The sequence below is a fragment of the Tympanuchus pallidicinctus genome, unplaced genomic scaffold, assembly GCF_026119805.1.
Source record: "Tympanuchus pallidicinctus isolate F22 unplaced genomic scaffold, pur_lepc_1.0 scaffold19, whole genome shotgun sequence".
Lineage (NCBI taxonomy): Eukaryota > Metazoa > Chordata > Aves > Galliformes > Phasianidae > Tympanuchus > Tympanuchus pallidicinctus.
In genome coordinates this window covers 121,274-142,010 of record NW_026294710.1, presented here as the reverse complement: position 1 = coordinate 142,010, position 20,737 = coordinate 121,274, and the positions used below count along the sequence as shown (strand labels likewise).

Genomic DNA, 20,737 nt, shown 5'->3' with positions numbered 1-20,737 from the left:
TCAACGGGAGCCTGACGTGCAGCCCTCGGCTGCCCGCAGGTGCAGCTGGCCTTCCCAGGCCAAGCAGGAACAGTCAGTGCTACAGAAGGCTGAAAAAGCCACCAGGGAAGCTGGAGAGACAAGCTCGAGGGGCTGAGTGCAGGGACACCTTTCTTCCTCGTGCGCTGCTTCCTCTCCTTTTGTTTCTCTCAGTCCTCACAGAGCAAGGTGATGCTCACAGGCTTCGCTAGCAGTTACGCTTTGGCTGAAAGGCCACCGCTTGGCAACACCAACATGGAAACGCGGGAAAAGCAGCTCCATCTCCAGGGAGGGACGTGAAGCCGGCCGCTTCATCGCCCTGCCGCTGCCAGCCCAAGCCAGGCATGTTTGGACCAGCTACTGAAAGAGGCAGCACCAGGTGTCAAAGGTTTGTTTCCCTTTTATTTGAAACTAAGGGATTTGGGTTGCCTTTTGTAGATATGTCAACAGACAATCAAATAGCCTGGATACCGCTCATGACCAGCCACATGCGCTATGTTCACCTCATCATCAACATTCTGAAACAGCTATCGAGCTGAAGGACCCCGAAGGAACGCAGCGTCCCCAGCTCTTGCCAGACATGAAATCCCGCACAGGCAAAGTCCCATTTGTTTGTCACGCATCAGAAGCCCCTCCAGCTTCCTCAGTTCCTCTCCAATGTCCGCGCAAGGGAAAGCACGGCCACGCCACAAAACCAGACGTACAGTGCGCTGCCTTTGGAGCACCTCTCAGCAAGCATTCCCGCTGCTTCCTTTGGCCTTTGAGGCTTATCGCTCAAGCCCTCACCGTTTCTTTTTGCTTTTCTTCTTGGCTTTCTTGCTTAGCTGTGCAGCACTTGCCTTTGGTTTCTTCGCCGTCTCCCAAGTCTTAGACTCCAAGCCGTCCCAGTCCTGCAGGAATCAATTCACAAACAGTCAGGGAACTTTCTGACAATTGCCCGACAGCTCGCTTTGGCAGCTCAAGTCATCTGACTGGGCAGCTTTGGGTGCCAGTGCTGCAAATTGCCTTCCTGACATCAGGGCACAACAGAAACTCCACCTCTCTCTTGTTCCCAAAAAACCCACGTAACCTACAGTCTACAGGCCTTGCCTGCAAGGCAGTCCCTGCACAGGGGGACGCCCTGCCTGCCACTCACAGCCCACAGAAGCAGCAGCACCAGCAGCACGATGAGAAGGTGAGCTTGCACCTCCAGGCTCCTTGCGTGCCACCAGGAACAGCACGCACGCCAAGGAAGGGCACAACAAACTGCCACATTCTCAGCAATGCCGCGGCGCGCTACCGTAGCCAACAGCTCCAGCTGCTTCCCTCCCAGCCCATTTCCTCAGCATTTCTATCAACCTCTATCAAGCAGAGCGCTACTTACTGTCTCTGGGCACTTGGGAACTGGCAGCATTATGGCCCACACGCACAGAAGCTGGAAAACGGCTCCAAAGAAGAGGCCGCAGCGCAGCACGTTCTCCATCAGCGTGGGCTCAGGGATCTCAGGGGCCGAGAAATGCACTTCAGCGGCCATAGCGCAGACAGCCTGCTGCTCTGCTGCTCTCCAGGAGGCTGCTTTCTACAAGGGGGAAACGAGAGCCATCATTCCTATCGTGCGCTCCGACGCTGTGACTTCCTGCTAGCAAAAACTCCCAGCCTGACTCACAGACGTGCTCTCAAGATAGCCTTGGTCTTCCGACCCAACCACAAGGAGGGACGCCAAACTTGCATTTCAGCCAGAGCTGAACAGGCAACAATCAACTTCTCCCTGAGGTTGATCGCACATGCACGACCACTGTCTCATGAACACTAACAACAATAGCATTAATCCCATCAGTTGCACATTTGCATCTACCTGGGTACGTACGTGTTCACGGCCTTGCTGCTGCTGTGCCGGACGGCACCAAGCACAGAAATAAAGCACGCAGAAAGCCCATCTGCTGAGCACAGGGGGATGAGCTGGGCTCACGCCTAAGCACTGCTTACTGCAAAGGAAGGCACGCCTACCTGGCAACGGCCACGCAGGATGCTCGACACACAGTCACACACTGTTCTCCTGAGGCCCAACGCAATGGCGCAGCCACTCACACTCTGCTCCTCGACGGTCTGCAACACAAAAGTCACAAGCTGGAAATTCAAGCCATCCAAGATGCCATCGGGCCTCCGTGCTCACGGCACTCGCACTCATGTCTTCGGACGATCAATCAGGCGTGTGCTTACCGAGTGAGCGATGCTCACTTCCACTTGACAGGAGCAAGCTACCCCTAACTGTCAAGTATGAACAGGAACCTATGCCTAACACTAAAAGACTACAAGTAACCTATGCCTAACTCTAAAACATGAACAATAACCTACTCCTAACACTAACACTAAACTTAACACTAAAATCAACAAGAAAAACAACAACTAAACTAGAACTCCTGCAGCATTTAAATGGGAAGAGGAGAACTTGGCTCCACAGGAGGCTCGGAGGAGGAGCTGATGGAAACTAATGCCACCCAGCTAATGCTGGGGGCGGGGGCCGCGCAGCGGGTAGGGAGCCGAGCGCCTGGACCAGCGGCGGTGGAGCTGTGACGGCGCCGATGCGGGGCCTGGCACGGTGGTGTGGTGCCAGGCCGGCTGTGCCGCAGGTGGATCCACCTCCATGGGCTCATCCGGAGGTGGATCCACCTCCATGGGCTCCACGGAGGTGGTCGCAGCGCTGGTCCAGGCGCGATGGAAACGCACTCTCTGCCCCCTCCTCCGCTTGATCTTCAAGGCGGCCCCCCTCCTCCTCTTCGCTTCTGGGAAGCCAAGCTCCCTCTTCCCATTTAAAAGAGGGCAAAATGTGCCCCTCGCTCTCTTCGCTGCTGGCATGGCTGCCAGAGCTCTCAGAGCGAGTGCGTTGGCCCGGACAGCGGTGACCAAGGTGACGGCTGTGATGCGGCGAAGGTTCTAAAATGGCAGCCGCACTGCTGGCAATGGCGTTCCACATAGCATGAGGAGGGGGCTGGAGGACAGGGCACGGGACGGCAGCTAGAAGGCACTCCCTGTGCCCAGCGGGCAGCCCTTCTCCCTGGCAAGCAAGAGGCCACAGAGGAGCCGAAGCCCAGGAAAGGGCCCGCAGCCTCCTCTGCCCTCTCCCTCCTGCCACGTGGGAATCCCCTTCTGGGGCTGGGGCACGCAGCACACAACACTCAGGGCACGATCAGGGATCTCCTGAGCTCAGCGCAAGCAACAGCGCGCTCCAGAGTGGACCTGACGGCACCTGCCTGCGGGGAGACACAAGCCCTGGCTTCCATTTCTTCTTCAATCTGGGGCTTTTCACCTTAAATATGGATTTTTCTGCCAGTATTCCCTCTTTTTCCCCTTAAATCTCTGGTTTTTACCGTTAAATACGGCTTTTTCTGCTAGAAATCCCTGCTTATCCCATTAAATCTCGGGTTTTTCCCCTTAAATATAGCTTTTTCTGCTAGAAATCCTTATTTTTTCCCCTTAAATCTGGGGTTTTCTCCCAGAAATCCCTGTTTTTCCCCTTAAATCTGGGGTTTGCTCCCAGAAATCCCTGTTTTTCCATTAAATCTGTCTTTTTTCTCCATGAAATACGGCTTTTTCTCCTAGAAATCCCTGTTTTTCCCTTTAAATCTGGCTTTTTTCCCATAAATACGGCTTTTTCTGCCAGAAATCCCTGTTTTTCCCCTTCCGACCAGCTGAGAGAAGCGTTTGCCTGGGACGGATGGGCCGCGACTGGATCGAATCCTGCCTTTGAACCGGGACGCTGGACACAGCCTCACTGTGCGCCCAAAGACTAAGAACAGCGCCACCAAAGCGGGCAGAGACGCCACGCGCTCCTGACTGCTTTCACATCTCCCTCGCCCGCCCTCCCTCCCACCAATCGATCAGGGCAGCCCTTCCCAACCAACAAACACAATCACACAGAACTTCAGCCCGCACTCGTCCCGCTCACTGACATCCAGAGCCAGGGACAAACCTTCAGCCGTGCCCGCTCCTCCCGCACTCAAACAGGGCACCAGGCGCGTGGATCCACTCCTCGTCCAGCTTTGCTCGGCACAAATTCCAGCGGGGAGCCCTCATTCACACACCTGAAACACCAACGCACAACAATGCATCAGAAAAGGCAATCAGAAAAGGAATCCGCCTCCAGCCAGGCTTTTCCGGCCGGCCGGCCGATGCCACAGCCACATGAGCCCGTCGCCATCCTTGCCGCACCATCAGGCCCCGCCATCCACAGCCTCCTGCCGGCGCGCTCCGGGCCGAAAGCAAAACTCCACCGAGCGAGGCTAAAAGCCAAACTCGCCATCCGGACGGAGCCCCGCGCTTCCCCGCCGCCATCTCCAAGGACCGCCGCCATGCAAACGACGCTCAGCAAGAGCGAGCGAGACGCCGGCTTCCCCGCCACGTCCAAACGAAGAGCGACGGCACCGCATCGCAGCGCGACGGCTCCGACCGCGCGACGGAGCGCGGCGCTGCCGCCGCCCGGGAGCCGCCCCGCTCGCCCCGGGCTGCGCTCCGGCACCCGCAGCCCTCGCGAGGCCGCGCGGCCCGCAAAGCCGCGAGCCGGGACCCGCCTCTGGCTGCCGGCGGCGCCGCCAGCTCCTCCCCCGACAGCCCCTCGATGCCCCCGCGCCGAGACCCGACCCGGTTCCCGGCACGGAGCCCGCTCCTCCCGGCCCGGCTCACCGCTGCCCCGGAAGTGCTCTCCGCCGGCACGAAGCACTTCCGGCCCGAGCCCTAGCAACCGCCTGCGGCGTCACGTTGCTAAGGGCGGCTTGCGGGCGGCCGGGGCCCGCGGGTGGAGCGGGGCCGGATTCCTCTCGGATGGCGCCGGAGCCGTGCGACTTTTCTCCTTCTCCTTCTCTCCTTCTCCTTCCTCCCCCTTTTCCTTTCCCTTCTTTCTCTTCTCTTTCCTTTTCCTTTCTCTTCCTTTCTTCTCTTGGCTTTTCCTTTCCTTTTCTCTTCCTTCTCTTCCCCTTCACAGTGCCCTTTTCCTTCCCTTTCTTCCTTCCTTCCCCTCCGTTCCCCTCTCCTCCTCTCCCCTCCCTTCCCTTTTCTTTCTCTCCCTGCTCTCTATCCAGCTCTGAAGTGGAGATGCCTCAATGTCAGCGCTTGATGGGCTGCTTCCGCCCGGTTCCATGACCAGCGGGGCGGAGGGATCCGTGGGTCCGGAAAAGGGAAATGGGAACCCAAAATGATTAAAAACAGTGGCAACGATCTGAGGTGCAACAAACTCATTTCCTAAATATGGTATCAGCAAAATAGAATGAGAGCGAGAGAGAGAGAGAGTGTGTCTGAAAGGTGGATAGGCCTCAGCACAGCACTGAGGTGAGAACTGCGGTCCAGCTGAGCCCAGGAAGAAAAGCAGGCGGAGAAGCGCAGGCGAAGACGAGAACATCAGGGGACTTGGCCAGGAGCTGTGTGTCCTTGCTGAGCGCAAAGCGCCCTGGGGAAACGTGGTTCTTCTTCTCCTCCAGACAGGCAGCCGCAACTTGAGCATCAGCAGCCAAACCCCCAGTGCATGACATGATGAGATGGTGTGGAATGCTGATAACCCAAAGCACAAAACCATGACATTCCCCCCGTTATTCTACATCACTACATCAAGCTTCATATAAACAAACAAAATATTTCTGCTAGAAATCCCTGTTTTTTCCCCTGAAATCTGGGGTTTTCTACCATAAATCTCTATTTTTCCCCTTAAATCTCATATTCTTCCCCTTAAATATGGCTTTTCCTGCAAGAAATTGCTGTTTTTCAATTAGATCTGGGTTTTTTTTTCCCAGAAATCCCTGTTTTTCCCATTAAATCCGGGGTTTTTCCCTTTAAAAAAGGCCTTTTCTGCCAGAAATCCCTGTTTTTTCATTAAATCTGGGATTTTCCCCTCAAATATGGCTTTTCCTGCTAGAAATCCCTGTTTTTCCATTAACGCTGGGGTTTTTCCCCTTAAATATGGCTTTTCCTGCAATAAATCCCTGCTTTGTCCCTTAAATATGGGGTTTTTCCCCTTAGATATGGCTTTTCCTGCAAGAAATCCTTGCTTTTCCCCTTAAATCTGGGGCTTTTCACATTAAATATGGCTTTTTCTGCTACAAATGCATGTTTTGCCCCTAAAATCTGGGGTTTTTCCTCTGAAATATGGCTTTTGCTGCTAGAAATCACTGTTGTTCCCCTTAAATATGCCTTTCTCTGCCAGAAATCCCTGTTTATCCCTTAAATCTCGGGTTTTTCCCCTTAAATATGGCTTTTTCTCCTAGAAATCCCTGTTTTTCTCCTTAAATGTAGGGTTTTCACCCTTAAATCTGGGGTTTTCTCCTACAAAAACCTGTTTTGTCCCATAAATGTAGGGTTTTACCCCTTAAATACGGCTTTTTCTGCCAGAAATCCCTGCTTTTCCACTCAAATCTGGGGTTTTTCCCCTTAAATATGGCTTTTTCTCCTAGAAATCCCTGTTTCTCCCCTTCAATCTGGGGTTTTCTACCATCAATCCCTGGTTTTCCATTAAATCTGGGCTATTTCCCATTAAATACTTCTTTTCCTCCTAGAAATCTCTGTTTTGTCCCTTACATCTGGGTTTTTCCTCCGAAATATGCCTTTTTCTCTCAGAAATTCCTGTTTTTCCCATTACATTTGGGGTTTTTCCCATTAAATGTGGCATTTTCCGCTAGAAATCCCTGTTTTTGCCCTTCAACCTGGGGTTTTCTTCCAGATATTCCTGTTTTATCCCTTAAATCCAGGCTTTTCTACCATCAATCCCTGTTTTAGCCCTTAAATCGGGGTTTTTCCCATTAAAGATGTCTTTTTCTCCCGGAAATCCCTGTTTCTCCCCTTAAATCGGAGCTTTTTCCCCTTAAATATGGCTTTTTCTACTAGAAATCCCTGTTTTACCATTAAATCTGGGGGTTTTCCCATTAAAGATGGCTTTTCCTGCAAGAAAGCCTTGTTTTGCAACTTACATCTGGGGTTTTCTCCCAGATATTCCTGCTTCTCCCCTTAAATCAGGGCATTTCTACCATAAAACCCTGCTTTTCCCATTAAATCAGGGATTTTTCCCCTTAAATATGGCTTTTTCTGCCAGAAATCCCTGGTTTTACCCTCAAATCTGGGGTTTCTCCCGTTAAATATGGCTTTTTTTTGCTACAAATGCATGTTTTTTCCCTACAATCTGGATTTCTGCTCTTAGATATGGCTTTTTCTCCTAGAAATCCCTGCTTTTCCCCTTAAATCTGGGGTGTTTCCATGAAATATGGCTTTTTCTGCTAGCAATCCCTGTTTTTCCCCTTTTATCAAGGGTTTTCTCCTAAAAATACCTGTTTTTCCATTTAATCCGGGGTTTTTCCTTTTAAATATGGCCTTTTCTGCTGGAAATCCCTGCTTTTCCCCTAAAATATGGCTTTTTCTGCAAGAAATCCTTTCTTTGCCCCTTAAAGCTGGGCTTTTTCCATGAAATATGGCTTTTTCTGTCAGAAATCCCTGTTATTAGCCTTAAATGTCTTTTTCTGCTACAAACGCATGTTGTTTCCTACATTCTGGATTTTTGCTCTTCAATCTGGCTTTTTCTGCTAGAAATCCCTCTTTTTCCCCTTAAATCTGGGGTTTTTCCCAGTAAATATGGATTTTTCTGCCAGAAATCCCTGTTTTTCCCCTCCAATCTGGGGTTTTCTCCTAGAGATGCCTGTTTTTCCCCTTAAATCTGGGGTTTTTCCTTTGAAATATGGCTCTTTCTCTTAGAAATGTCTGCTTTTCCCATTAATTATGGCTTTTTCTCCTAGAAATCCCTGTTCTGCCCCTCAATCTGGGGTTTTCTCCCTGATATCCCTGTTTTGCCCCTTAAATCTGGGGTTTTTCACCTTAAATATGGCTTTTTCTCCTAGAAATCCTTGTTTTTCCCCTTCAATCTGGGGTTTTCTACCATCAATCCCTGTTTTTCCATTAAATCTGGGCTATTTCCCATTAAAGACTTCTTTTCCTCCCAGAAATCTGTTTTGTCCCTTACATCTGGGTTTTTCCTCTGAAATACGCCTTTTTCTCTCAGAAATCCCTGTTTTTCCCATTACATTTGGGGTTTTTCCCATTAAATATGGCATTTTCTGCCAGAAATCCCTGGTTTTGCCCTTCAGTCTGGGGTTTTCTTCCAGATGTTCCTGTTTTATCCCTTAAATCCAGGCTTTTCTACCAAAAATCCCTGCTTTAGCCCTTAAATCGGGGTTTTTCCCATTAAATATGGCTTTTTCTCCTGGAAATCCCTGTTTCTTCGCTTGGAATCTTGTGTTTTATCACAGAAATCCTTGTTTTGCCATTTAATCTGGGGTTTTACCTCTTAAAAATGGGGTTTTTCACTTTAAATATGGGGTTTTTCCCCTTAAATATGGATTTTTCTGCTACAAATCCCTGTTTTTCCCCTTGAATCTGGGGTTTTTCCCCTCAATTACGGCTTTTTCACCTGCTAATCCCTGTCCCGGCGCCGCTCTCCGTCCGTCCCTCCCGGCTCCGGAACCGCTGTGCTCGCACCGCTCCCGCCGTGCCGCCGCTCCGTCTCGGCGCTGCCCGGAGCTCCGGCGCGCAGCGGCTGTGGGACCGGCACCGTCTGAGGGGAGAGCCGGCTGCCAACGGCCGTTTCGCGCGCTACGCGTCAGCCAATCGGAGCCGGCGGCACTGCTACAGACCAATCAGAGGAATGAATGGGCTGGAACTGCCCCTGACCAATGAGAGTCCAGAGGCGGGACGGAGCTGCCGCTGACCAATGAAAGGCACGAACGGGCCAGAACTGGCCCTGAGCGATGAGAGTCCGGAGGCAGGGCTGAGCTGTGGCTGGGAAGGGGCTCGGAGTTCCCTATTGCTAAGGGGGATGGGATGTGGGATCGGGATTGGGGAGGAGGGATTGGGATTGACAGGTGTGAGATGTGCTTGGGGTGAGGGATTGGGAATGAGGTTTGGATGTGGGGCTGGGACGTTGGATGTGGGGCTGGGGCGTTGGATGTGGGGCTGGGATGTGGGGTGCAGGGATATGGATATGGGATGGATGCGGGATGGGATATCGGGAAATGGGATCGATATGGGATGGGCTCTGGTACGGCATGGACTTGGAACGGATGTGGCATCGTAGAGCCAGAGAATCACGGAACTGCTCAGGTTGGCAGATCAGCGCTCCCTCTGAACTCGGTGCCATCTGTGAACGTGCCGAGGGTGCCCTCAGTGCCCTGCTCAAGAAGCGCCATGGCATGGGAGGGATCTTTACGCCTATCTGCACAGCAGGCCCTGCTGCCCCTGCTTCACCCCTCCGCAGGAGCTGCCCCTGCTGGAGTCTCTTCTGGCCGTAGTGAGCCAGGGCGATTCCCCTCCATCCGCCCTGCCTGCTGCCCATCCCCACGGCAATTCACGGCACTGTGCAGCGCAGCAGAGCTCCGTGAAACGCCCTCTGCATCCTGCTGCACAAAGCGCTGCAGGGAGAGAGGAGGGCTGGGGCTGCTGGTGGCAGCTGAGGAATGCCATGAGCCATCCGTGGTGCCCCATGCTGCCCTGGAGGCGGGCGTGGGGAGCTGGGGGGCTGTGACACAGCGCAAATGACTGCAGGCAGAGGGACGTAGCAAATGGAATGCAAAGCTTTTAATAACCTATCCTAGAGTACAACGAGAAACAAACAACAGTAATCCTAAAATTCCAGTCCCACCACAGCTGAGCAGCCAGACAACGTCCCATCCCACTGCTGTGCTGACTCTGGAGGACGGCTCGGTTGTGCAGGGGAGAGATGGGGCCGCTGGCGGAGCCCCTGGAACGCTGCCGCTGCTGCCTGGTGCTGCGAGCCGGCGAGGAGCGCAGGGTTACGGGTAGCCGTACTGGTCGGCGATGGCCATGTCTATCTCCCGCTGCACCAGGAACTGCACGGGGCCGATCTTCATCTGCTGGGCCGCCCGCTGCCGCTCTTCCTGGGCCAGCTTCTTCATGCGCTCCCTCTCAGGCCGCTGCTCGGCTGTGATGGGCAGCGACTCCTCCATCACTAAGGGTATTACACCGCCACCCGCCTGCGGCCCCACGCAGGGCACAGAGTCCACGGGGCGCCACGGCCGAGGCTGCTGCTGGGGCAGCGCTGGTGGTGGTGGTGGTGGCGGTGGGTCCCTCCGCAGCTCTGAGCTCCTCTGCGGGGACGGGCGCGGGCAGCTCGGCGGCGCCTCCTTGGCAGCGCCCTCCTCCTGCACCGTGCTGCCTGGAGCTGTCGGTTCTGCCTTGACCGCGTGGCTGCCTTGGGGCTGGAGGGCAGCAGGGCCAGCGGTGGCTGAGGGTTGGGGCTGCACAGAGGGTGGCTGGCGCACCGGGCCCACCGCAGTCACCCTCTGCCCCAGCGGGTGCACGGCCTGGATGCAGTCCTGCAGGTGTTTGCGCAGCTCGCTGGCAGTGCCCGCTTGGCTGCCGCTGGCTCCTGCGCCGGCCCCAGGCAGCTTTGCTTGCCACGGCTGTTTGCGGCCTTTCCTTTCTCTTCTTTCCCCACGGGGTGGCAGCTTCCTTTTCTTGGCAGGAGCGCTGCTGGTGGGCTGCTCCTGCTGGGATCTCTCCCCTTTCTGCAGGGTGCCGGCAGGCGCAGGGCGCTTGGCCCCCCGCTTGGTGCTGCCCCTGTTCTTCTTGTCTGCCACCCGGCTGGGGACAGAGCCTGGCGATGGGGGCGAGTGAGCCTGAGCCTCCTGGGGCTGCCTTTGCTGCACCTCCTCGGTGGGCTGTGCGCTTTGCGCTGAGGGAGGTGCGCTGACGGCCAGGGTGGTCGGCCGTGGGCTGAGCCGGGCGCTCGCTGGTGGCACGACGGGGCGCTGCGCCGACAGCCCGCACTGCAGCTCAGACAGGAACCCGGGGGATGGAGGAAGCCCCCAGAAGGGGTCGTTGGGCGTCCCGGTGGCAGCCTGTGTGCTGGGCTCTCTGCTGTCCCTGGGGTTGGCAGGGAGCTCAGCGATCAAACATCCGGGGACAGGGCTGCTGGGGTTCTCGTGGGGGACCTCAGCAGCTCTTGCCACGTCTGAAAATGCAAAAACATCCCCCAAATGGCGATGAGAGCCTTCTCACACCCCCTCTGTGCAAACACACACCTGCAGCTCTGCAGCCCCAAACTCACCATTGATCCAAGAGAGCAAACCCTGGATGTCCGTGATGTCCTCCGGCACATCCGAGCTGCTCGCCACTGCTGGGAACAGCAAGAAAAAATCCCAGAGTCAATGCCAGCTCTCCTGTACCACGTTCACAGCAAGGGATCTGGGGTGAACGTTGGGTTCCCATTGTAAATCAGGACAGGAGAGGTAACTGTAAATCCCGGGGATTAAAACCCCAAGCAACACGCAATGAGAACAGTCCCAGGAAAGAACAGGCAGAAAGCCTAACTAGAAAGACAGTGCACCAAACCCAGATGCCTGCTGTGTGTCTGTACCTCTCTTGGGTGCTGTGCCACACTCCTGGCTTTCCACATGGCTGCGCTTCAGGGGAAGGCCACTGGCATCAGCTTCTGACAGAAAGGAGACAAGAAAGACGTGAAGAGCATCTCTTTGGAGGAAGATTTCAGCACTGCCAACCACAAACTTCTGGCCTTCAGCAGCAGTTTTGTCAATTTGCTTTTCTGCTGCTACAGCCTTGTGCCACTTCTGCAGTCAGCACAGAACTGCAGTCCCTTCCTCTCCCCTCCATCACACGCAGCCCTTCATGCAGCCCTGTTTAGAGGCAGTGCCCACACCGCAGCTCACAGGAGCTTCTTACCTGCGGAGGCTTTCCGTTTCCCCCCTTGCCCCGCACCGTTCCACAGATGCACAGGTTTTGTCCCTACAACAACAGATCGTGTGTTGATTTCACAGACACCAGCAGGCAGCACAAGTATTGTCCAGTAAGCCCATGTCCCCCCAGCAAACAGAAAGATGCTGCTTTGACAGCCCAAACACAACTGATGGTTCACTTCTCACTGCCCCTTCCTGCACTCCACTTGGATGCTTACTTAACATCGCCTGCAGCACTGCGATCTTCAGCTGCCTGGATTCCTGAGTTCTCCTTTTGGAGAGGAACCTACAGAAAGCATCAACAAGGGAAAAACCGTGAGGAAGAAGCATTTTCCCAGCTTTCTTCTGCCATGCAATGTTGTCTCTTGAGGAAGGCAATGTTTGGAAATCAGCTGGCTGCAAGAACTGCCTGCCCATCACTGGCTGCAGCTGGGGTCTGACTGCCATGGCTTCTGTCAGCAAGTGCCCCCAGGTCCCCTTTTCCCCCACAGGTGTGCTGACCGCCCATGTCCCCAGCTGAGCACCTGGCTCTCTGCCGTGACTTCAGCGCGGTTTGCTGAAGCACCTGCTGGGCATGGCACACCAAGCAACCCACGGAGCAGGGAGGCACAAGTTGCACCCTATGAAGTCTGCGCTCTGCTTCCTTTTGAAGGTCTGACATGAAGGTGGGGGCCCGGCAGCAATTTCCCAGGGGAGGAATGCCTTTTCGTCATCCTCACTGAAACGTGGGCTGCAATCTGAACAAGAACCCATTTTCCCTGGATACAGCCATTCAGAAGGGCACCGTTGGACCTGGGAGCTCCTCCCCAGCCCAGCTTTTCTGCTGATCTCTCCCGGCACCCAGCCAGCACCAAACCCAGCTCACCTGGTCAGCCTGCTCAGCCGGAGCGGTGCCCAGCTGACGCACACGCCGCAGCGCTGCTCCCAGTGGGCTCTCAAAGGATGATCCCTCAAGAAAAGCACAGAGCTCAGTCTCGGTGTGCACCACGCTCACCAGAGCAACAGCTCTCTGCTCTCCAGCGCTGGCACAAACGCTTCCAGCTCAGCAACCATTGTGAGCTCAGCGAGTGCCTGCATCACCGCTGTGCTTGCATCATAAGCGAAGGAAATGGACGCCTCCCAGATCCAAACCTTTGGAAACCAACACCAGGGTCACCAACGGGGTTAACTGAAGGAAAGCAACAGAGAAGAGAAGATGACTCTAGTGCAGCCCAGTAAAAACCAGTATGGCCTCAGATGGTCAAGGGAGTCCCATAGGAACCAGCAGAAAACAAAACCCGGCATCTCTGGCTGTGGCTCTAGGCCCCAGGGCCTTTCCACCTTCTCCAGCTGTGGCTTTAGGTCCAAGGCTGGAGCTCTCTTCTCTGCCTGCGGCTGAGGCTTTCGGCCCTGCAGTCTGTGCTGTTCTAACTGGGGCTGTGGCTGTGAGCCCCTGGGCTGGATGCAGCCTTTGGGGCTCTGGACCAAGGTCACCAGGGCTGGTACCAAATTGTAAGAAAACAATATGAGGGCCGCCCGATGGCGTTATCTGAAGTAACAGAACAGAGAAATTAAGATGAGTCTTGTGTAACCAGCCTGGGTCATCCTCTCGCTCAGGCACCGCACGATCAGACCCAGGAGATGTTGCCCCCAGGCTGCCCCCAGACTGGAGGCTGGAAGGATTTGGGCTCCCAAGCAATCAGCCAGCATTCGGATGAGTCAGCCCTCTGGTTTTTATGAGGACAGACGAGTCCACCTTGGAAAGCCATCTGGGCAAAGGCAGAACAGCTTTGTTCTTGGGCCGCAGCACTCCGTGGCCAGGCGCTGCTCAAACGCTGGGCCTCCATTTCCTCCTGGGCATCCACGTGTGCTCTGAGTCTGCTGCAGCTTTCTGCAGGTTTGTGGCTTCCTGCTGAGGAGCTCCTCGTGTTCTTCTGCAACTGCCCCCCAGCATCACTGCTGCCTCCTCTGGTGCCGTGCCGGGAGATGCAGCAGCGCTCATCAGCCTGCACTTCCTTCCTCCCAGCAGCAGCTGCTCCTGCACTGACCTTCATTCACACTGGATGCCGTCCACTTCTAGCGCCAGCTGACCTGCAACACAGAGAAAGGAAATATGGGATCAGACCAAATGCAGAAGCCCGAGGCTGTGCCACCACCACGTACTGCAGCCTTGGGAAGCCAGCTGCCACTGCAACCTTGGTCAGAATTAAAGCAGGCTCCGTAAATTAAATGTGACTTCTGAACTGAAGGAATTTCCACAGTCAGAAATAAATCCTGAAATCGCTTACTGAACTGTAGGTGGTTACCTGTGAATTCTTTTGCTTTGGGTAAAATATGGACTTGGAATTGAAGGGTACAAGAAAAACGAGGAGCACTTGGCAACTCAGGCAAACAGAGCAGCGCAGGGAAGATTGCTGCATTTCTTCTTCTCCTGGCCCAGAAAGGAATTTTCCTACCTTAAAAGAGGTACTTAAAAGAGGTACCTTAAAAGAGAAAAGAGAAGAAGAGCCTGACAGAGTAGACACATTACAGTCTCACATCACGGGTAGAAGCTGGAGAGCTCTCATGGCACAAAGCTCAGGGCTGCAGAAATTAAGGGTGCCTCTAAGCTTTAGAACAGCTGCTCCAGCTGTCGGCCACTTCCACTGCTGGACGCTGTGCCCACAGCTCATTCTGCTTTGGGCAAAGCCTGCTGGGTGAACTCCAAACCAAGGTCACAGCCATGCTAATCCAGCTGATTTGTCTGAAAGGGCTCAGAGGCCACGCATGGGATCCTTTCTGCTGCCAGTTCTCTCCGGGCAAGAAGCTCCACTCTCAGAGCAGCAGCCAAGAACCAGAAGGCAGAAAAAGCTTCCAGTCCCCATGGATGTGGCTGTCTGCAAAGACAACAGCTGCCTGCTCTTCAGCAGGGTGACGCTCACCCAGCAAAGCCCTCACCCAGCAGATGCCTTTCCTTACACTCACAACTGTCTCACATTTGTGCAGCCCTTGGCACTGCATTTCCAATCCAAGCTCACATAGATCTCAACCATTCCTTCTGTGTCAGTCTACTTGGATCCCCAGTTAGGGCTGCAGCTCAAGAGGTCAACACAACAGGAGTAGCACAGCACGCAACTGGAAAACACATCTCCAGGCTGAGAAGAGCCAACCGTCTGACCTTGGGCACAACTCACCAAGAGCCAGGCCTTGCAAACTTGGCTGATCTGAGCATGCGAGAGGGGGCTGGCAATCAGACCAGCAGTGTCCATTTCCATTGCAGCTCCGTGTGGAGAAGAACGCCAAACAGTAACAGGTGTGGATGAGTTCATTCACAAGCTGCACAAGGAGTTTGTTCTTGATTTAAAAAAGCATGCATTCCAAGTCAAAAAGGGAACAGCAGGAGTTGCTCTCAATGGAAGACGTTCCTATTCCCACACCTCATCCTCCTACCACAGCTTTCCTTGCCTCACCCCTCGCCCCAGCTCCTGGAAAATGCCCGCAGACTGAAAGTCAGCTCTCAAATCCATAGACTCCTTTCCCATTGCTCCATTAAAAGAAGACTTCAGACTTGTTTCACGCACTCCAACTGACCGAGCAGTGGTACCACAATCACTCACAACACACGGAGGCCACTCTCAAAAGCTTCTAACAACTCCTGCCCCAAGACCAACATCTCCACAGCCATCCTTCTCACGTGAGTCCAGGAAACAAATCCACAGCACAGGCTTTCTGAACTGCTATATCAGCAGCATTTCTGGTGGTAGAAAGGCACAGCAAATAGTCCATCAGAGACATTCTGGCACATCTCCCATGAAAAACAGCATGATTCAAACACCTGGGTTTCTAAAGATGAAAAACATCCAGTAAGCAGCAACGAGAGGCTCTGTCTTTCAATCTTTCCGAAGGGAGAAGTGTTCATGTCCACTTTTCCTGACCACACCAACACGGCCCCAGCTGTCAGAGCCCTTCTGCCATAGCACAAGCAGACTGCACGCACATTGAAGAGCGCGCACAGCCCCTCCTGAGCTCCTGGAGCCACGGCTCCCCTTCAGAGCTCCACAGCTTACCGGTGTTTCACACTGATGCAGCCTCACTAAAGCTTCCTAGGTGTCAAAGAAGGCCTGCAGAAGGCAAGAGGCGGCAGCCAGAGGACAGGACATTCTCCATTTATTATCCTTTCGTTGCAATAATCTGACTTAGCCTAACTCTCCTGGATATTTCTCAATTATCACATCTGTGCATTCATTGATTATACGTTAGGTTACATTATAATGTACGTGCTGGAAACCGTCTCCATATTAAGCCACATCATCATCTGTTTTCCACTAATTTTTGTTCTTTGCAGTAGGCATCATAGGTGAGACTGAACTGGAAAGTGAACGTGTGACTACTTGGAAAATCAACCCACTGCTGGGGAGAAAACTGCAGGACACCCTCTGCAGGTTCCTTCCCCATCCGCCTGGGGCAGTGGCAGCAGAGCTGAAGATGAGAGTCCAGAAGGCACTCAGACAGAAGTGAAAATCCAAGCCGTGAAAGTAAGAATGAAGTCTTTGCAGAAGTTTGTGCCACTGAATTCAGAGAACTGTTCTCAAGCCTCGAAGACATGACTGTCTTCATTGGCGAGGAATAAAACGTGCAGCAGAGGAAACACTCTCTGGCTCCTTTCCCTGTGCCCCAGGTCTGTTCTGACACTGGCAGCGAGGCGCAGATCTTGTGTTTCTCAGGGGGAGAAAGGAGTGACAGCTGAATCCAAACCTCGAGTCGGCTTTGGCTGGTCAAATTCCTCCTACAGTGTAGGTACGAATGAATGGATTTCAGGGAGAGATTTCAAAGAAAACCAGCGTGTTTGATGGAATGATTCAACTTCAAGGCTGTATCAGTCACTTTAGTCACCTGTTGTGCAACACCAGAGATAAAAACAAAACCCCACCTGCAGGGCAAAATCGGGATTCAGTAAAAATTGAACGGGTTTTGGAGCCATTTCAACATTTTTCCCTTGATTTTTCCAGCTCAGGGAATGAGAAGAAGCTGTAAAGGAGCTAGAAGCCTCTCTGGATCAACTAGAAGAGGTGCAGTGACGTAGGGATGCTGATGGCCTGAAGTGCCATTTGACTCGGTGTTTGTTATCCGGAGCCATCATGCGTTTGCCAGCTTTAGTGCTTCTCTCTTTAAAGCACTCGCAGTACAGAATTGGAAGTTTGTCAGATGGCTTTAATAGTGAAGCTGACAGGAGCTGCCAGTGCTGCTGGAGCCCTGTTGTGTGCAGCTGTCTGCGATGGATGCATGGAGCAGCACTGAACATCTGCAGCTTTTCCTTCAGACACGCAGACATCCCCCTGCCTTCTGCCTTCTTCCTGTGCTTTGCTGTTATTTCCTAGGATCCTGCAAGCTTTCTCTGTTGGTTTTATTTTGTCTTTGCTTTGCTTTGCGATTTTTTCCTTTGCTCTGCTGTCTAAGAAGTGTTGAATCCCAGCCTGAACCACTGATGGAGCAGCTGAGGAAAAGACCCGGTCAGCCCTGGAGCGCCGCTGAAGGCAATGGAGCTCCGTGGCCGGAAGGGGCGGAGCCTGGCTGCCCCTCCTGGAGCTCAGTTCAGGGCTGGCTGGGAGCAGGGAAGGGTTTCTTTCTGGAAGGTTCTCTGCTGCGGAGTTGGTTCTGTGGGTGAATCCTTGGCGATGGTGAGCAGTGCTTTTCCTGCCTCTGTCATATCCTGCCATTGCACCGGTGTTTCTGCCGCTCTGTGTGCGATGGGCCGCTGCGGGCTGGGGGGGGCCGTCGGCCCCGGGCCGCTTGGTGCAGGAGCAGCTGCTGATGGCAGCCATGAAGTCCACGTTAATGGGCTGAGGCATCTCCTGGTGAGGTGTCAGAGCCGGCAGTAACCATGGCTGTTGTTGTGAAAAGCAGAGAAAACTGAACGTGCTGAATCATGACAGCTTATGCAGAAGTTGTGAATATGCTCTGAAATGTTAAGCTGTGTTTTGCACTGCGATGGCCCTGTCTCTGATCTGCAGCACTGCATCTCTTGGGAGCCTCGTGTGCCTGTTTCCATGAAGCTTCCTTTCTGTCCCTCTTCAGAAGAAGCGCTGGGTGCTTTGTGGAGGATCTTGCAGGAGGCTGTCAGAAAGCTGGCTGTGATTTTCCTCCCGTGAAGGGACGCAGTGGGAATGGACGTCATTGCCACCAAGCAGAAGTGAGCTGCTGATGTCGTGACAGATACAATCTTGGTTATGGATTGTGAGCAGTTGCGGTGCGATAGGGGACTGAAGTAACTGTGTGGGAGTTCAGGGAAGAGCCATGAGAAGCGAAATGGCAGTTTGTGTTCTGGCTGTCCAAATGGTGGAGCTTTATTGGAGTGAAAGGTGTGTGCTTGGTGTAGGCAGGCCCCGGGTTGATCTCTGTAAGCAGGCCCCCTCTCAGCTTGGTCTTTGCTTGCTGTGCTGTGCCTCCCTGCCTGCTCTTTGCTTGCTGCACCTGATAGCAGTGGCTGTGGCCAGGCTCCCCAGGGCTGTGGGCCTGGTCCTGAGCTGCTGCAGCTTAAAGACCATTTGTGTTTGGGTTGTCCTTCCTGGAGCATCGGGTTGGACTTGGTGATTCCTTGTGGATCCCTTACAATTTGAGATTCTATGATCTTGATGGTTTACCTGGAAAATACCAGATGATTTTTTATCCCCTCGTGTTTTCTTGGCAGTTAAACTTGTAGTTTCACTTGTAAATGTGAGAGTGGAGTTGGATAAGGGGAGGGTAAGTTGCTTCTTTACTTGCTGTTCTGCCAGGTGGGTCTGTGTATTTAGTGCCCAAGTTGTGGTAGCTCTGTAACTAGGGATGTTCCTAATGGTTGTAAAAAGACTCTGCTGCCAGCACAGAATTTGTCCACAGGACTGCCTGCTGGATTCAGTTCTGTAGACTGATTATCTGCTTTTTGAGATGGTTATGTTCTGTTCATTTTTTCCAAGACATCAGGTTTTGAGGTCACTGAGATGTACGGATTAATCAATCCCTTGCATCATGTTTGAGCTTGAAGCAGTTGAATCGTCCCCCACAGCACTGTGAAATCAAACCTTACAATGGCTTTGGGATCGTAGCTCTGCGCTGGGCTGTGCCACTAAAACGTGTTGGCGTTTGATGCTCTCGGTGGATTTTATTCTTTAAGCGAGCACTGGGAACCAGTGGAGTTGAGCAGAGGAGCCTTAGTGGTGTGGTTGTGTCAGGTGTGCCTGATCTCATGGTGACAGGTGGCCTTTTAGTGGAGTTCAGGCTCTGAGCCCTCAAAGCAGGAATGGGACGAGTTCCGGGTGCTACCAAGGCTAATGCAGAAAGGTTTGGATGAAGCTGTCCCAGAAGAGTTACCGGTCCTTAGCAGCCTGGCTGGTGTGTGATGTAATTACTGAGACGTTCCTTCCTCTGTGCTGATGAAGCAGCTGCTGCTACATAAGGGCATTAAGCATTGGATCTTAGCTTCAAGGCACAGTGAAGGCAGTTGGAAGGCAGGAAGGTGACGAGTTGGAATCCTATTGTGAGCCCCAATTCAGCAAAGCATTACTGCTCAACAGGGGCCTCGGGTATGTTTTCAGGTTTTGTGATTCCTGTGAGACTTGAACGTCTGTTGATCGGTTTGCAGTGCAGTACCTAGGAGCCATGTTTTTCCTAGGGAGAGCGGTGTGCTTGCGTACCTTGTGTGCTCTTCAGCAAGGGCATGGTAAAAGCAGTCCTGGATGTTGGGTGAGGAGCAGAGGGAGAGAGGCGAGCCCAGTCTGGAGACAGCAGGGGAAGCAGCTGGCTTCCACCCAGCGCCCAGGTGGAGTGCCAAGGGGATGAGATGAAGCAGCGTTGAAGGTGTTTTTCCAGGAGCTGTGTCTTCCAGGGCTTGGCAGCAGAGCTGTCCCTGGGGTTGCTTTCACAGGACACCCCCAGCCCTCCTGAGGACCCACGGTGAGTGTGTGGGTGACAAACGTGTCACTGAGCGACAGCATCAGGGTGGGAATGTGTGGAACACAGCGCCCGGGGGGGAGACGGGCAGCCTGGGGAGGTGGGGGGGGGAAGGTCAGGCGCAAGGAGAAAGTCTGCCCCCATTGGCAAAAAGGGCTTGGGTGAGATGTTGGAGAACAGGAAGTTAGTGAGGTGAAAATGTGCCACCTGGGTACGGTTTGAGTCCTCCAACCCCACAAGTGCTGTGCAAAGCTCTCCACGCCCCCTGGTGCTCTGTGCAGTTCCCCAGTCAGCTCCCGTTGCCTCTCGGCGTTGCCTCGACTCTCCTTGTGCAAACTGGGTGCCCCCCGATGGAGATGTTCAGCCTGGAGGAGCTGGAGGAGCTCTTGGCTGCCTGCAGCCACCCCAACATCCCAGAGGTGGGCACGGGGACCTGGGGGGGCTTTGGTGGTGCACGAACGACTGCAGGCAGAGGTGTAGCAAAGGGAACGCAGAACATTTAGTAGTGAAACGTACAAAACAGTGCATAAATGACAATATTCCCCACCATTTCCCACCCCTAACAACAGTTTTTGATCCCACCCCCTAAAATTCCCACCCTCTGATCAGTTTCCCACCCCCCCGATCAATTTCTCCTCCCTCCCACCAATAGTTTCTTCCCCCTCCAAAAAACTTCCCCAAAATCCCACACCATTAATTCCTTCCTCCCAGTTCCAGCAATTTTGGAGTACAATATTATCAGAGTACAATTTCTCACCCAGAATTGCCACCTCACAAAATTTGCTCCCCCTCTGCTGGCAGGCGAGATCCGTGCCCGGTAGCTACCCTTCCCTCCTCCTTGGCATGACTGCAAGTGCTTTGGCTTCCTCCAGAGAGATGCTTTGCTCTGACTGGCAGCCACAGGCTCCTTCTGGGCTGGCGCCCCTGCAGTTGCACCTGTGCTGGAGGAAGCAGCACGCCCAGTAGCTACCCTTTCCTCCTCCCAGGCACGGATGCTGAGCTTCTGGCCCGCTCCAGACTCGGTGGGCGTCTGTGCTTTGCCCTGGCGGTGCACTCTTTTCCGTTGTTCGTTGGTGTTGCTGCTGCTGCTGGCAGGGTTGTTGTTGGTTTGCTGTGTG

General features: G+C 53.7%; 1 protein-coding gene, 1 long non-coding RNA gene and 1 pseudogene across 3 annotated transcripts; all 3 read right to left on the bottom strand.

Annotated features, from left to right (window-relative positions):
* Nucleotides 1–402: 402 nt before the first annotated feature.
* On the bottom strand, nucleotides 403–4,165 carry LOC128079520 (protein MANBAL-like). 2 transcript variants are annotated; one of them, XM_052680805.1, is made up of 4 exons: nucleotides 3,968–4,165; nucleotides 2,005–2,103; nucleotides 1,382–1,576; nucleotides 403–908 (listed from the first exon to the last, which is right to left on the bottom strand). In XM_052680805.1, the coding sequence occupies exons 3-4, from the start codon at nucleotides 1,529–1,531 to the stop codon at nucleotides 801–803; spliced, it is 258 nt and encodes an 85-aa protein (XP_052536765.1). In that variant the 5' UTR covers nucleotides 1,532–1,576; nucleotides 2,005–2,103; nucleotides 3,968–4,165; the 3' UTR covers nucleotides 403–800. The 2 variants fall into 2 exon arrangements, with proteins under 2 accessions (XP_052536765.1, XP_052536767.1); XM_052680807.1 differs by lacking the exon at nucleotides 3,968–4,165 and having other exon boundaries at nucleotides 2,005–2,150.
* A 1,045-nt stretch (nucleotides 4,166–5,210) lies between these two features.
* On the bottom strand, nucleotides 5,211–8,603 carry LOC128079525 (uncharacterized). Its single transcript, XR_008206191.1, has 2 exons — nucleotides 8,435–8,603; nucleotides 5,211–5,538 (listed from the first exon to the last, which is right to left on the bottom strand). It is a non-coding gene; the product is annotated as an uncharacterized LOC128079525 (long non-coding RNA).
* A 935-nt stretch (nucleotides 8,604–9,538) lies between these two features.
* Nucleotides 9,539–11,657, bottom strand: LOC128079515 (synapsin-1-like; annotated as a pseudogene).
* Between the last annotated feature and the right edge of the window lie 9,080 nt (nucleotides 11,658–20,737).